Source organism: Nesoenas mayeri, assembly GCF_963082525.1.
Source record: "Nesoenas mayeri genome assembly, chromosome: 5".
NCBI classification, from domain to species: Eukaryota; Metazoa; Chordata; class Aves; order Columbiformes; family Columbidae; genus Nesoenas; species Nesoenas mayeri.
Genome location: NC_137548.1, coordinates 16,068,088 through 16,084,120, shown reverse-complemented (window position 1 = coordinate 16,084,120; position 16,033 = coordinate 16,068,088). Strand labels below are relative to the sequence as shown.

Genomic DNA, 16,033 nt, shown 5'->3' with positions numbered 1-16,033 from the left:
TTCATTTACTGAAAATCATTTTGGATACATTGAGTATCATCAGTTCAACATACATACAATTAGTTGTCAGTTCTTTTTATATAAAAAGAAGGCAAGACATGACATGGCTCCTTGAAGTAATGCGCTAAGACTGTTTTTAATCTACCCCCAATTAGCCTTTGAAGCTAACAGCAAATTGACTTCAATGCTCTAGTAAATGTCAGGACCAAAACATGTTTAAGCAACTTGTCTAAGCAACGGGTAGAGTAACATTAAATGGACGCTCATTCTTGAAAAACATCGTCTAAAATTACTGTACTGGAAAACATCTAAGACAATTCAAAATCAGTGTCTGCAAGAAGAGATGCCGTAGCAAATTTCCTAAATCCAATACTCAGAATAATTACCAAAAATCCCCCCTCTTTCAGTGTAGACAAGCCTTCATTTTATCCACATAACTTATTCTACTCAAACTGGTGTAAGTTTTTGTAGGCAAACTTATTTGCATTCATAAAAAAATTACCTTTGCCTGTATCCTTTCTACATCAGCAGTACTGCTTTTTGTTCTTCTCATTAAAAATTGTTAAAAATACCCTCTGTGATAATATTTTATGTCTAGGAATTATACAGGAGTCTCAAACTACTTTAAAACACAACCATAATTCACAATTGTGCAATATTATTAATATTAGGGCTTATTCTCTCTTTTAATGTCAGATCGTTTCAGGGATCTGCAATTCCTTTCATTCCAGTAGAGGGCTGTGGCAAACAGTGTTATGGGACAGGAAACAAAATGCATTTTACATATTTTTGCAAAACACTGCAAAATGAAAGCAAATGAAAACCATCAAAGTCAGATCATAATACCCCAAATATACACCAAAAAAATGCTGCAATAAAAAAAATAAAATACCTCAGGATGTTGTGGTATAGTGGAATCATCATGGTTGGTGGCCTTTTTGTCATCTTTTTCAATTTCTAATTCTTCTCCTTCTAGTAATGGAACTTCTTTTTCATCAGAAGAATTCATGGGACTGTTAATATCTGTTGTTTCCTCCTCGCTGTTTTCAGTATCTACTTCTGATGGAGGGACACCCAGTTTATTCCCTAAGTCTGGCTCTGGAGCATCTTCCTTGTAGTTCTGTTCTGGTGAGCCCTTCTCCTGCAAAACTTCCGTCACTGCTTCAGAAGCAGCTTTGTCGTTTCCAGTATCATAATCTTCAATACAAGGCTCAAGGTAAGCGTTCAAAACGGCCGATATGGGAACATTATAATGTGGATAATAAAAGAGATCGTGGGGTATAACAGATACTTTTGAAGAACTGGGTAGCACTTCAGGTGAAGACTCAGCTTCATCACAGCTGTCTGGGTCCTCTGAATTTTTAGGTACATCTGAGAGAGAGTCATCAGATATTTCATGCTCTGTAGGTAGTTCTTGGATTTTGATATTAGAATCATTCAGTGAACAATGGTTAGTTTCTATTGTCTCAAAGCCAGGTGATTGCTTTGTGTGTTCATTTTGTGGAATTTTCAGTATTTCCTCATTTAGAAGGTGAAGGACATACTTTTGCGTATCTTCTTGTTTTGGGGTATCTTCTGGTAAAATAATTGGAGTCTGGGGTTTGCTCTCTTCCACTTTATTTATAGATTCATCTGTAAGTATACCTGAAGTCCAGGATAATGGACTCAAAGAAGAAGTATTGGCTGAAAGGCTCTTAGTTTCATTGTCATATTCAGTAGAGGTTTCTTTAGTTAATTCTTCAGAGTAGTCTTCAAAAGAGTCAACAGAATTTTTCTGATCTGTCAAAACAGCTGGAGAAAGGTCATTGTTCTGTTTCAGTGGATCATCAGATATGCCCCCTTCACCTGACATGAATTTGTCGCTTAGAACCTCCCAAGAGGAATTGGATTCAAAACTGGTAGATCCTGTAATTCTCAGTGAGGTAGGCCTCTGAGGCTCCTCTTCAGATCCTTCCTGTGAATCACCAAACACTTGACTCAATTTCCCATTACACTTTTCAGGAACGGTTTCTGATGGGATTCTCTCAGGGGTGTCATGTATGTGAACCTTTGGAGGAGCAGGATGACTCCTTTCATGATTAACAGTATACATATTTTCTTCACTTTTACTTAAAATCAGGATTTTGCTTTCCTTTTCTAAAGGTGTGTCTTTGATGTGCACATATGTGGACTCAATCGGAAGCTCCTTGTCAGGATCTGTAAAGTCTTCCTGTAAGTGATGATACACCATTAAAAGACAAATCATACCTCAGATACCATTTTACTTTTCCCAAACACTACAGAAAGAATGACTTCCTAGCCCATCAGCCAATTACCTTGTGCATGGCCAATTAATGACTCACTTATTTTCAAAGCAGGGAAACCAATTTGGCAAGTCAAGTGACTTGAACAAAGCTGCATGTCAAGAAGCCACTTGTACAGGAAGATTAGAATGCAGACAAGCCTACTTCTCAGTTATTAATATATTCATCTCTCCCTGGTGCACCTATGGATGCAACTGACTTGGCTTTTTCACACAATCACAAACCCTGGGAATAAAATAAATCTAATAAGTCTAATAAGTCTGCTGTGAAATATATTAATATACTAGATTATTCCATTCCAACAGACTGTATTTAAAAAAAAATAAAAGTAGGCTTCTTTTTGTCAATTAAAATGCCCACGATTCTTAATGCCAACAAATCTTACTGCTCATATAATCTAATAACAATAATTACACTATTATAATAATTTCAATTCCAGTGACTTTCGTAACGCACACCAATTTTCTAAGCTACAAGACACATCTCAACTGGAACCTTCAGTCAAGAAATGAAAGGAAATGCCTTTCGTGTAGGAACCATCATTTATGTGCATATACTCCAGCACAAAAACTTATCCAGATACTCAAGGGACACCGAGTCCCTTGGGGATCCTTTGACATCAAAAAGCCTATGCTGAACTAGGTTTGTCTGGAACTACAAGCAGCCTCCAGAACAGTTTTCCAGCTTCTGCAGATCATTTCGGCAGATCATTTTCTTGGGACTTCCCATGTTCCTCAAATTTCCTGTCTCCTTTAATTTCTCTGTAAGTTTATCCTCTGTTTCTCCAAACATCCTTTGTCAATCCCTGACAGAGTCAGTCTCTGCTTGCTCCTCTATTATTTTATTTATGATAAAGACTGCATTAAAGTCCTGGTCCTTTAAGCTGCAATTTATTTCATACTTACAATAAGTGCTGCATTGACAAGATTCAGCCTCTGGTATTTTGTGTCTGATACCTGCCAAATACAGGTTGAGTGTGGCCCTCAAACTTGAGAAGTCAAAATGCAATTCAAAGTCCAATGAATCATCATAGATGAAGGGATAAATTTCAGCCTTATTTAAGACTAATATAGCAAAGTAGTAGACCTCTATGTAGCCAATTCTAACCTCTGGAAGTTATAATTTGATGTAAATGTTTAAAAGCAGAGTTCTACCTAAAACGTTTTAACAATTGCCAATGAAAGCCTATTTGACTGGATTTAACAAAAATGTGAAAAATTAAATCTGAGTTTGTGGTTTATTTTAAATAGCTTAGAAAGAAACCTAGAGGATAAATACAGCAATATTTTACTTTACCAACTACACCAAAGCAGATTAAAAAAACTGACGTGACGTAGGAGTAAACACATACCCTTTCCAGCTCCGGAAAGTGTTCCAGAAATTGTGCCACGTATGTCACAATTGACTGTTCATCAGGGGATTCCACCATGATATCTATAGAGACAGACACAAGCGGCTTGAGTACACATGGCTTTAAAATGCTCTTGCAGAGGAACAGATCATCAGACATTTATCCCGCCTTTCTGACAAGACAAATAACAGCTACAAAAGCTTTTCTTTTTCTGACAGATAAGAGAAATACTTTTCCCTGTTGATGGTACTTGAAAGAGTTCTCAACATCTTATTTTGTCCTGTTTTCAAATACATACTAAATCCTGGTCAGGATCCATTTTCATCCACCTTCATATTGTCATTCATGTTGTCACTAGACAGTGATCTTGTTGAATGACTGCTCAGAGGTTTATTTTTAGCAGGATGGCCCAGTAGTCTAACAGGTGACCCATGGAAGTACAAACAGTCAATCTGTGCTTTCAATTAGAAAATCAAGGCCTAACACCTCTCTAGAAGAGCTGGGTAAAAACACTGCAAGAAGCAGCTCCATTTATATACATATATGCTTATGTTTACATATATTTATATATATGTATGTTTATATATGCATTGTAAAAGAAAAACTGGGAGATGCAAATACATTCAAATAGGTATCTACCCATTTTCATGGCAGACTTGCATACATCATCCTGGAGTGATACTTAGTCTCTGCAGACTGTAGACATTACGAAATGGAGCTACTGCATTGAGACACCTCTCAGCTCAACAGGGTGGTGATTAATGCCAGCTAGTAATGCAGATGTCACATAGCATCTAAACGTTAACCAGGAGCAATGGTAAGATCTCTGCCACAAGGAGCTTACAAGTATGAGTGGAAGCTTACGGCTACAAACCAGTGACCAATTCGTTTCTATTTTTCTTATCCGTCAGCCCAACACACTGATCACATCAACAGCCTAATCACTGGGAGGTTTTTGGAAGGTATCATAATGCAATATTCATGAATTCATTATAGCCTGAATGTTACCCAACAAAGTTGATGTAGGCGTCTTACCTTCTGGTTCTAGGAGCCGAGGAACACCCAGCTTATTTTGTGCTATGCTGAAAGCATCCTCCAGGTTTTCTCGAGATGATTTCTCCAGTGCTTGCTTCATATCTATCAAAGTAGAGTCTATTGCTTTTATGATAGCTAAGAAAGCGAGGCCACTCCTCCAACTGCTGGCAAAGTCCTGAACTGCAACACCATACCTGAACAGAATTACATACAGTTTACATGAGTGGTTGTGTTACAAAATCCAAAGCAAAGACCTCATCATTTTCAAAGTTAAAAGTAAGGTTGCTGTGTTGCACAAGTCACAAACTAGATTGCTGTGGCTAACAGCTGACATCAACCTGCTTGTAGGAAGTAGTTAATAAAAACAAAACCCTCAAGAACTCAGCGACCACATTTAACACTCACAAAAACAAATGTCTCTGAGATTCCTGTTTCTGTTGCTCTCCAGCATTTTAATGCCATAGCTTGGGAAGACTGCCAACACTTAAGTATTTAAAAACATAAGCACAAACGATTCACAGCCCATGTACTTCGCCTTCTATAGCAGAAAATTGTGTTTTGCCAAATGCAAATGGTGTCAGTATATGTATAAAGCACAAGTGTGTTAGATGCCTAAAGTTTTGGAGAAAAAAACAGCCATCAAACTTGCCATGAAACACAGACCCATAATAGAAAATTCTGCACAGGTCATGGGATAACAGGATTATAACAATGTTGTTATGTTTTTAATAGTGCAGTTGCAAGAACAATTTTCTCCTATTAGATGTTTTCAGTTGGTACTCTTTGACTGGACTGAGAAGTCTACAGCCTTTACTTCTCTGGTCCTCACTTTCCTTGTACCACCTCCCTGTTAATGACAATATCAGCACTATTTTGGGACTACAGCTGTGCTCCCTCTACGGTCTGCACTGGCAGCGGTGAACTGCAGGACTCAATGGGACAAGTTTATCTGCACAACAAGCACCCTTAGCTTCACTGGAGACAACAATGGGATGATGTAGCCCACAGGACCAAGTATTTAAGATGTAAATTGGTATCTTCAACACTAAGCACAGAACACTTGTTCACAGGCACATTTGGACATATAAATCCACCAATAGACAAAAATGCCAAGCATTCAGCTCTCCAACTTGTGTAAGTACGTTTGACCCATGCCCTCTTGAAAACTCTGACAGTCATCACTTCAGATAACAATATATGTAAAATACACGCCAAGCATTTACATGTGCACTAGACGTCTTACACTCAAGTCTTTTAACCTGACAGTAACTCTGCCAGGTTAAAACATTACTAGACAAAATGCTTTGGCGAAAGACCTGCTCTTTTATTAAAGAGGAGAGAGACGTGTTGAGCAACAGAAATGGACCTAAATGTTACACGTTTGACCGAAGTGACTTAAGATTCACCTCCTTCCCCTCTTTAAATCTGAGGAAGAGGGACTCTGACAGGTGCTCTGTCCTTCAAGGTACTCTGCAGCACACAGAGAAGCTCCCACATGGCTTCTGCTTGATTTAAAAGGCTGTTGCTAAAGCCTTTCAATATATTTATTTTTTCAGTTCACCCGTTGCTTATGCCTACCCTTTAATTAGCATGATATATCAAACAGATTGCACAAAAGCCAGGGGGTCAGGGGAGGAGGGAATGACCCTGTTTTCAACAGTGCCAAGCAGATTAGTGCAAGTTAACATTTAACACTCAAATCATGAAGCCAGCGATGCAGACGGCTTCAAGGTCAGACGGCTGCTGTAGCCACACGGCCATAGTGACAAAAGCCCTGCAGAGACCTTGTGCCTGCAAACTTCAAAAGCAGAAGCAGCCACAGCACATGGTAATACACAAGCAGGGTGGGAGAGTGAAGAGATTCAGCTTCAAAAGTGCAGGTGGCAAAACATGGTTTTCCAGAAGTTAGCTTACTTTCTGGTTTTCCTCTGAACCCAGATTAAAAGGGCTCTGATGGCTTTCCGCTGGTCCTTCACGGTAATCGACATGTTCCTCTCCACGCTGGGAGTGCTGGGGTGGGACGTGTCTGACTCGGGACCGCTGGGACCAGAGGACAGGCTGGAGGAGGAGGAGTTCCTGTTGAGGTTGCCTGTCAGCTCCTTAATCTGTAATAAAAGGTGGAACACGCAGTGTTCCGTTTAACATGCAGAACTCAGCGCTTGTTTTCTCTCAGATTTTAAAGATAACTGCGCTGTAACTGAATTTTAAGAGGTAATTAACTTTAGGCCTGTCCATTATAACTCCCAACTTGTATTGCACGGGTGTGACAGGCAGCAGCAGCCCAGTGGTGACCCCAGGAAACAGGCAGGGCGAGGTGTCGGTTCAGGCTGAACTGAGCAAATTCATGTTAAACAAAAAGCAAAGATATGTGTCCTTGATAGACAAGTCAGTTTCACTGAAATTGTTCTCTTCACAGGACTTCCTTCAGCTGCAGCAGCACTCCAGTCCTGGTCAGCATTGGTATTTGAGTCCAGGTTATCCACCCTGTCGCTCTTTGGTCCTTCATTCCTACTGCTGCCAGGCTGACGGGTTCTGTCACAGCATCTCTGCCTGTGAGTCTGGCTGGCCAGGCTGGTGCTGTGCACCCCTGCTCAGTGTGATTAGCTCAGCCAGGGACAGCAACCCCAGCACAACTTCGAGATTAGTTTTTAAACCTACAGCCATTTTTGAAATGAGCTCAAGAGAATGAAAGAGCCTCCCAGTCTTACGAGAGCTGCATAAGCCTCCCTCCATCTCTCTCTGTTCATTAGAATTTGGTATTGTCTAGACGTGCATTTTCAAAATATGTGTAGATTAGGGAGCAGTTTTAAACTAAGCCTGGACTAAATCAATTTTCAGGTTCAAAACAGTTTTATCAGTTCCAGGCCCTTCAAGATCTTTCATTTGGCCCTCTACATCAGTTGTGAATTTTTGCCATGTTGAGTAAGTCTCTGGAGATCAGTGATTCTACATGGAATTTCCCACCACACTGGATCAAATCCAGAAAAGGCGATTGAAAATAAACTGTGACCTGGAACCAAACCCAAGATGTTGATTCACATCCAAGGAATCTGGAGTAGAACCCTGAGAAGGCACAGGAGAGAAGGAAAAGTAGTAATCTGAAGCTCTAATTTTGATCCAAGTCAAACGAGGGCTTAAATTGTCTTCTATTACGCCAAAAAAGGTCCAATGAAGTAAAATGAAAGCAGCTGCATAGCTGCATGTATAAAATTAGCGTATATTAGGAGGGAAAAGATCAGGTTTAGCATGTTTAATTATGCTCTTTAGGTTTAAAAATCAGCATTCAGCTGGAATAGATTGATACCATGAAGATTGTTCACTTACGATTAAAGTATTCAAGTTTTATTACCTGAAAAAACAAGATTATATTCCATATTAGTCCAAGTACCAGAGAGGAATTTCCATCTGCTATTTCTGCTGCATCGATGCTAACAAGCTTTACCTGTAGAAGAGATAATAAATTCAGAGCTGAACTCAAAGAAGCAAGGTAAATGCAAACAATGCACTGAGACTAGGGAATACGTCCAGAACACTGCTGCTACTGACTGGCCAGCCAAAAAGCAAGACTGAAATTTTTTGGTAATGACAATTTGCCCTGATCACAACCACCCTGCTCATGGAACTCATCTCAAGCCCCCAGCAAAGTCTGCAGAACAGAAGTGAACCTGGTTCTACATCTTCAAAACCACAAATATATTTCCTCCATACAAAAATAAAACAAGGTAATGCTCCCTCCACTGGATCGTATTCTCAAAGAGTAGAGTCAATGCTCATACAAAAAATTAAAATCCTGATAAGATCTGCTTACTTCTGTCTTGCTATACATCTCTTTTCTCCTTGCTTATCTCACCTCTCACAGCTTGCCACAGAGTTCTGATTAAATCATTTAGCAAAGGATAGGGTTGCCTAATCCAGGCAAACTCTAGACTTTCCCACACTGAGGTTTCTTCCACCTGATAACATCAGGATGTTATTCTCCTAGACAACACAGACTTGGTTTTGGCAAAGGTCATGGAGGAGGGAGGAAGCAAGGAAGCTGCCAGCACTGCACATGGCACTCAGAGCGATTTAAAGCCCAGTATACAGCCCATTTATCACTGAGAAATCCTGTACATGATGAATTATTTAGCAGTGCTTTCCCTGCTGCCCCAGTTCCACGGAAGCGTTTGCTGACGGGTTCCACCCACTGTGGCTTAATATCTAACCCTGAAGCTCTTGGCAGCCAAGGCATTTTGCCAACACTTTCATCACCACCCTTCACTAACCGGTTTGGTTAAACTGAAAAAAGGAAAGCAAAGTAACTTTTTATCTAGTGGTTCGCACAACAGTTTTCAGTCTTAGCGAGAAGACACCTCTAGCTGTCGTATTTCAAGGCTCAGATTTCTTGCTAGCTCCAAGGTATTTGGCATAGGAAAACCATTAAGACATAGTACATTTTAATAGCAGTTTTTCCAAAATGGGGAGCAAGTGGCATTTATCATGAGACTGCTCTTGGTGTAAGCTCTGTCCTGTTAGTGCTGCTTATGTTTGTCACCCAGCACAGCGGAGATAACCAGCTAGAAGATACTGGCTGCTTATTCTTAAGGATACAATAAATCCATAGAAAAGTAGGTGTCATAGCACTACTAATAAAAAGGCCACCTGTGTCCAAGCCTCCCCCTCCCTGGCCTTGCTCACTGAGGTTCTAGGTTGTCCCATAGTGAGCTCCTGGCAACCAGATACGCTTCCGCTACAGCCCTGCAACATGCTGATATCAACAGAGAGAAAAAAACTTCATCTGCCAGTAGGTCTTAGCTGGATTTGGGTAAAAACCACCAACTGGGAAACTGTTAAGAAATCTGAGAACTTGCAAAATATTTTGTAGCAGTTCTAAAGCAGGACATGTAGACATATACATTTTGGGGCCAGAGCAGCTCTACTGGTGGAGTTGCCAAAAGGAGACTGGGAACACCTGGAAGTTATTGGACAACTTGACCTTTCACATCCCTGTCCTGGGGAAAAAGGCAAAGGAGGTTAAACCTCCCACATCTATCAGGTTGTAAGAGATCTGCTAAGGCCTCACATCATGCTCATTCCTGCGCTGGGGTTGCAGGGACTCTCCTGCATGGCTCACACTGATGCTGGATCTCTGAAGCCAGAGGGAAACTCATTGCAGGGAAGCAGCAAAGTGGCATCAGTTGCTGTTGTGCCATTCCATGCCAGGCAGGGTTTTGCCCCTGTGCACACACCGGATCCCTCCTCACCCATGAAGTTTAAACTCTATAGAATACTTGCACCCGGGAGTCAACAGGATCATCAATTACATTTTCCTCCCAGAGAGTATACTGGAGAAGTTGCAAAACTTTATTGCAGATACTAGATAAAAAGATCTTTCAGTACTGCAAGAATGCTGCAGTCTTTTGTGGGACATGGTCTGATATTAGTTTTCTCTTTCTGAGAGATCTGGGTATGCCAGGTGTATGAGCTGTGACATGGCTCCAACTTCTCTTGATACCATTGCTTCCCAACACTTTTCAAGAGCAGAGGGTTTTCAAGACAGAAGTGGCAGCCATAGGGCTTTGGAATAAAGCCCTAATAGGATAAATCAAAAAACAAAACCAGGATTGAACCATTTCAGGCTACAGGGTCTGATCTTGGTTGGTCTCTTACAACTTGAGGAATTGATGTTGCAGTAGTGCCACACTGACTATGAGGGAAGCTATGTCCTTGTAAGGTTTTGATTCCTGGAATTATGCATTTATGTCATGTTCCCAGATTTAATTTTCTCTTGCCAGATCAGCTGCTGCAGTAGTTTACTGGATAAATATATGATTTGTAATACTGAAAGTATTTCTGATGAAAGAAGGTCATCTACCTTCAGCGTAACTGAAGTAATGCCACTAAGGCACAGTTCATAAAGATTACTTGCATTTCTTTTTTATTTTCTTTTAATATTGGGTTCCTGATCCTATGATCCTGTTGAACTTTTACATTATAAAATGAACAAATAATCCTTGTTTTAGATTCCATAGGTGTTCTTGTTGTGCTTTTCAGCCTTGCTGCTAAGTCACAGAGCCTGTAAGCAGTGCATTGCTCTTCTGTATATGTAGCGCATCAGACTAAACACAACAATTACAATTTGCAATATACATCAAGAGAAAGTATTCAGACCAGCCTTCGAAAATACTCACATTACTGTCCTCCAGGAACTTAAGTGCTTTGGCTATGTTGTTCAAACGAAAAATGCGATGAGTTGAAGATTTGTATTCGTGCATCTAGGAAAAAATAAGAGACATGCTGTTTTCAAAAATGGTCCAATTATTCACCACTTCATATGAAGCTTAAAAAACCTAGAGATGTAGAGGCAAAATAAAGCTAAGGAAATCTTGCCATCTTTTCTGATTAGTACAGTGTTCCAGCTACATGATCTGCCCTTGCTGTGCAAAACAGGGTTCACAACGAGCTTTCCTGCTCTCCAGATATTATCACTCTCATGGAACTGCCACATTGATTATTTGTGTAATCACTCCCTAACCACATTCAGTCACAGGATCAAATTTACTTGAAAATTTGTAATAATAGATTTTTTCTTCCCTTGAATTAAATTAAATAATCCTAATTAGGAAGCATGAGCAGTTTTCATAGCAGGCACAGGCAGGTGGGAGGCAGAAGCTTTGATTTGGACAGAAATGAAACAGATCTGTTGCACGCCTGTCTCCCTGCAATGCCACTTTGGCACACTGCTTTTAACACACGTGAGCCCGAACACTTAACTGCCAGCACAAGAAGTTCAGCCAGCTGATCTTTCCTCCTTCCTCACCCTCCTCCCTGCACTGCCAGGGCACACCGGGGGTTTGCCACCATGGGTTTTCCCCTTCCCAGACTGGCTCTCATTGCAATTTGTGTAAATGCACACAGAGACACTGCTGCTCCTGCTACAGCTCCCCAAAACTGCAAGAATGTTAAAAGACAGGCGGTTCTGAGTGTGTGACCACCGTGGCCATGCATGCTGCAGCATGGAGATGGTTCTGTCAGTGCAGAGAATCACCAGGTGACTGTGAGTGTGTCTGTGGTGGTGCAACGGCTGCAGAACAGGTCACTCTTCTTATCCAAGCGTGACACCCACACAGAAGAGCATCCTTGCTGACAAGATTGATGTAGAAATGTACATTAAATCAAATGTAATTCCTCATTTATATTTACACTGGGTGTTTCCATTTCTGGTAAGTGGAACTTTATGCAGCTTTTACAAACAAAAGAAGGGAGAAATAGATTCTGATAAGTGAAACTTTGCGCTTCTGATTTAGAACATATCAGTAAGACTAATGAAACCTAAACCAGGATACCAGACCTAAACTCACAACTACAGCCACCACCAGCAGATCTATTAAGTGTCATAATGATCTTAGACATGTAGAAACATTATTTATGGATTAAAAAATAATACTGCAAATACATCTTTTGTTGGTAATGTGACTTAGGTGATCTCCAAACAGAATATGTGAGCATTAATGTATTGAAATGTTAAAAAACCTGAGGGGTAAGAACATTTACACTGACCACACACCATTTACAGCTCATTGTTATGTATTTCCTTGAAATCTAAGTTACAACTCAGGACACCAGCCTGTAACATAAGGAAATCACAACAAAGTTGCTATCATGCTTATTACTACACTCAAGACACAGGATCAAATTCACCATATTCTCTGGATGTCCATACATTGTTGCTCGTAACATACAGAGCTCCATACCTATGGAGGTTTCTCCCTCTTGTATACATACCAGCTTTTGTCCTGACAGGACTTCCAGCAGGGCCATCAAGATTTTGCCATCTTGTATATCAACAAACAAGTCCTTCACTTTCAGAGGAGGCTTGCACTGTGAAGAAAAGAAACCAGGTACCTTCTAAAGAGTACTGCTTGGTACATCACCATGATTTCAGAGAGTAAGAGGGAGAATTTTACAAGACAGATATTAGAAATAACTCTAAGCCTGCAGGAGGGGCAGACTATTCTTCACATTGGTGGCAATTCCGTCCTAGGAGTGTCTGAGCTGAAACTGAGATATAGTGCTCATGTAATTGAGATCAGACAATGACTTATTCCAGATTTCTCACACCAGAATCTCACCCTAACGACTCTGCCTAGGAAGTGACCACCCAAGGGCTGGGTGCTGATCCCTCAGTCTAAGACAATTCCAGCAGAAGCAAATCTCACTTTTTGCTGAAATAAGCCTGTGACCCAGCCGGCCACCATGTCCTGTCTCTCTGTAAAGTTTCTGGTGGTGCCATTCTGTTTCCCAGTATTTTCTAAGTACTTTAAATAGCAGCTTCTTGTATTGTGTCTCTCTCTTCTCAGCAAACTCCTCCAAAGGGATCTATCTCCTCGCTTCACTGAGGTGTCTGATGATGTGTGTGATATGAGGCACACGGCCAAGTCGGCTCAGCCCTTAGGGGCAGTCTCGGCTGCTGCAATTACGCTCTGTTCAGCTGTCACTCACTCACGTATCCTCGAAGAGCCAAATCTTTTTATCTTTGGTTGTGCAATGCACTACTGCTCAGTTAAGCACTGCTTCTGGTAAACTGGGACCGTACATTTTCTTTACTAGTTTTCAGTCAAGAGTACTAAACAATGCTCCACATTGAAAGAAAGCAAAGTACTGTTCATTTCAAAATTAAATTACCTACCTGAAAGCCTCAAACCCAAACCTTTTTTTATTCTTTCAGTACGTAAGACAAGAACAACCAGAACTCAGAAGATGTAGACTGCTCCCTATTACCCCGTGATGGACCAGCAAAGCCAGCTCCTCTCAAAAGATGACCCAAATGGGATGGTCTGCTCCGAAAGGGGACACACCACACCATAACTTGCCTGAAGAAGTACAAGAAGACGACTTCACTGCTGCCATAAAAGAAAGAAGCTACTCTGCAAGAAGTGCTGCTTTTTTGAGATAAAAGGAAAAGCCACTTTCCTCAGTGGCTGTCCTCAGGGAATTAGAGAATGTCCACCTGTAATTAGAGAGAGCTTTATGGAAGCTCTCACTATTTACATGGATATGTTTATTATGCCTCTTCCAGGAAAAACATAAATACAGCAGCATACTTTTGACCTTGCTTCAGAAAAGCAATTTTTTTTTTGGTGAATCAGGGAGGAAAAAAATTTGTATGCACTCCAGAGAAAACAGTTCTACCTGCCCACAGTTTCTAAGACTTCATATGCTCAGCACAGCAGAATTAACAGCACCCTACAGCCTTTTGCATGATCTAATTCCTTCTGTAAATCAAAGACCTCTCCACAGTCACATATTTGACAATCACTTTACCAAAATTGCAGTTAGTTTAAAGCCCTAGAGTCTGATTCACAAAGGAATTGCCTAACACTGTCTTTATTCTGAGGACCTTTGGGAGCAATTGCTAGTCAAAACACTTCCAACTAGCCTTACGCTGCTTTTCCAGTGAGATTTAAGTATCCCTTTATTCCTTCAGGAACACTCACTGCAGAGCAGTGGACTTAAGCCTTTCTTCTAAAACCCTTTTACTATGTCTGACATTCGATCACCTCCCAAGAACATGAGCTAGACTGAGAGCCATCTTGTAGCTCAAACTTAGTCCCAGTCTGTACTTTATGAAATTTAGCCACAGGTACTAAAAGCACTGTGAAGCTCAAACTCCAGTCCGAGTTAGGACTTTGTCTAGATTGGGAATCTGGTCTCAGCCCTTGGTCCTTCACTAAGCATTGCTGCTGTCTCAGTATTTTTTTTGTCTTTTCATCCTCAACAGCAGGAAAGTCGTCTGGATGGCAGACTACTTAGGAGAGCTAGTACTTGTCTACTATCAATAATAACAGTAAATTCAGTTTAATAGACATATTATGGTGTGATTAAGGAACAATTACATCTTAAAAATATGAAGTGATGTCCAAAAGTTAGTTCTGTCATATGTCAAGATCCCATCATATAGCCCCTCACCCCCAACATGACTGACACAGAAGTAATGTTGCCCATCCCAGACCTGGGATGAAGCCAGGTCCTGAAGAATGTCTGTCTTTTGCCATGATGGTTCAGACGTTCAAACTTCCAGTCCAGGGAAGAACACAAACATTGTCACCTCAGACCAGCCTAAACCACATTTGATGTGGGAAAATTCTGTGGCAAATTCTAGCCTCGTGGTAACAGTCACTAGTACTGAAGACTTAAATGCACTTGAGATGAACTAAAGCCAGCCAAGTACTTGTTGCACCTGAAAAGCAATTTTCATTTACCCAGAAACAAGCTTTCAGCTTCCCCTCATTCTCCTCCAAGCCTCCCCATATGCACAGAAATCAACTTTGCTTCCAAATTCCAACTATTTTAAAGGGAATTAACTGAATTCTGTCTACTGTTGTGTCCTTGTATCTCAAGACCGTCAATCTTACCTTTCCTAAATGTAGGTTTATCCATCTGGTAAAGGTCCTCTTCTGTACATTTTCCCGTTCCACTGGAAATATCAAAAACAAAAAACAGCACTTAAGTTTCCAGAAGAGGGAAGCTGGTAGGAAATTTCAAAAAGTGATGTGCCAAAAAGCTGGAATACATGAGAGGCCTGTAAATAAAATAAATATGTTCCAAATCAGCAGATATAAGGTAGAGCTGTGGTGTTTCATTCAGTTTCTTTGCCCAGACATGAGCTATACACTTGTAGATGTGTTCTAAAGAACACAGGAAGAAGTCTCTCTTAGTTTTGCAATCTTCAGTGTAGCTTTAGAGAGGTGGATATTTACATGTTGTGCACAGCTCCCCAGTGATGTTTGAGCAGCCAGCTTGACCCTTCTATGTCAATTTATAGGATTATTGCCCTGAGAACCTCATGCAAATTGGGCTGGCGTGGATTCCAATGTACTTACTTGCATGCACAAGGAACAGGAGGACTGCATTAGCCAGCACAACAATTCTGTCTTCATTCTTATGAATGGAAAAGCCTCATCAAACCTCATCTTCCCAAACTCTTAACTAGTGCACTTAAAATGAAAATTCCAAGTCCCTACGTTGAAGAATGATTTTATTTATATTGCAATAAGATGAAGAGTGCTTGATCCTTGCCAGAAGTGCTGCATGCTGGGTGCTGTACAAACAGTTCTTGGGCTGGTTGAGGAGTTTTTAATCACATCAGCCATTTCCAGAATCCATTTCCACAGTGAACTACACCAAAAGTGTAAGAGGGGAATCATGTTACTGACCAGCTTTCATTTACTTTCTAGTACAAAAAGGTAAACCATATATTTAATATAAATGAAGTAGACTGACAAAATAATATTTCATTTTAGAGACAATTATTCTCAAGCGGTTCTCAAATTTCACTTGAATTAAGGAAATCTGGCAATTTATG

At 40.6% G+C, this 16,033-nt stretch overlaps 1 protein-coding gene across 1 annotated transcript in view; it reads right to left on the bottom strand.

Annotated features, from left to right (window-relative positions):
• Positions 1-16,033, bottom strand: part of CLMN (calmin) — a gene marked incomplete at both ends in the record, with an annotated part of 70,496 nt that overhangs the window by 4,043 nt on the left and 50,420 nt on the right. Inside the window, 8 exons of the mRNA XM_080345564.1 lie at positions 893-2,209; positions 3,655-3,737; positions 4,690-4,883; positions 6,604-6,794; positions 8,039-8,131; positions 10,860-10,943; positions 12,454-12,549; positions 15,084-15,145. Of these exons, the coding sequence (XP_080201690.1) occupies positions 893-2,209; positions 3,655-3,737; positions 4,690-4,883; positions 6,604-6,794; positions 8,039-8,131; positions 10,860-10,943; positions 12,454-12,549; positions 15,084-15,145 (2,120 nt within the window). The remainder of the gene's footprint in view (positions 1-892; positions 2,210-3,654; positions 3,738-4,689; positions 4,884-6,603; positions 6,795-8,038; positions 8,132-10,859; positions 10,944-12,453; positions 12,550-15,083; positions 15,146-16,033) is intronic.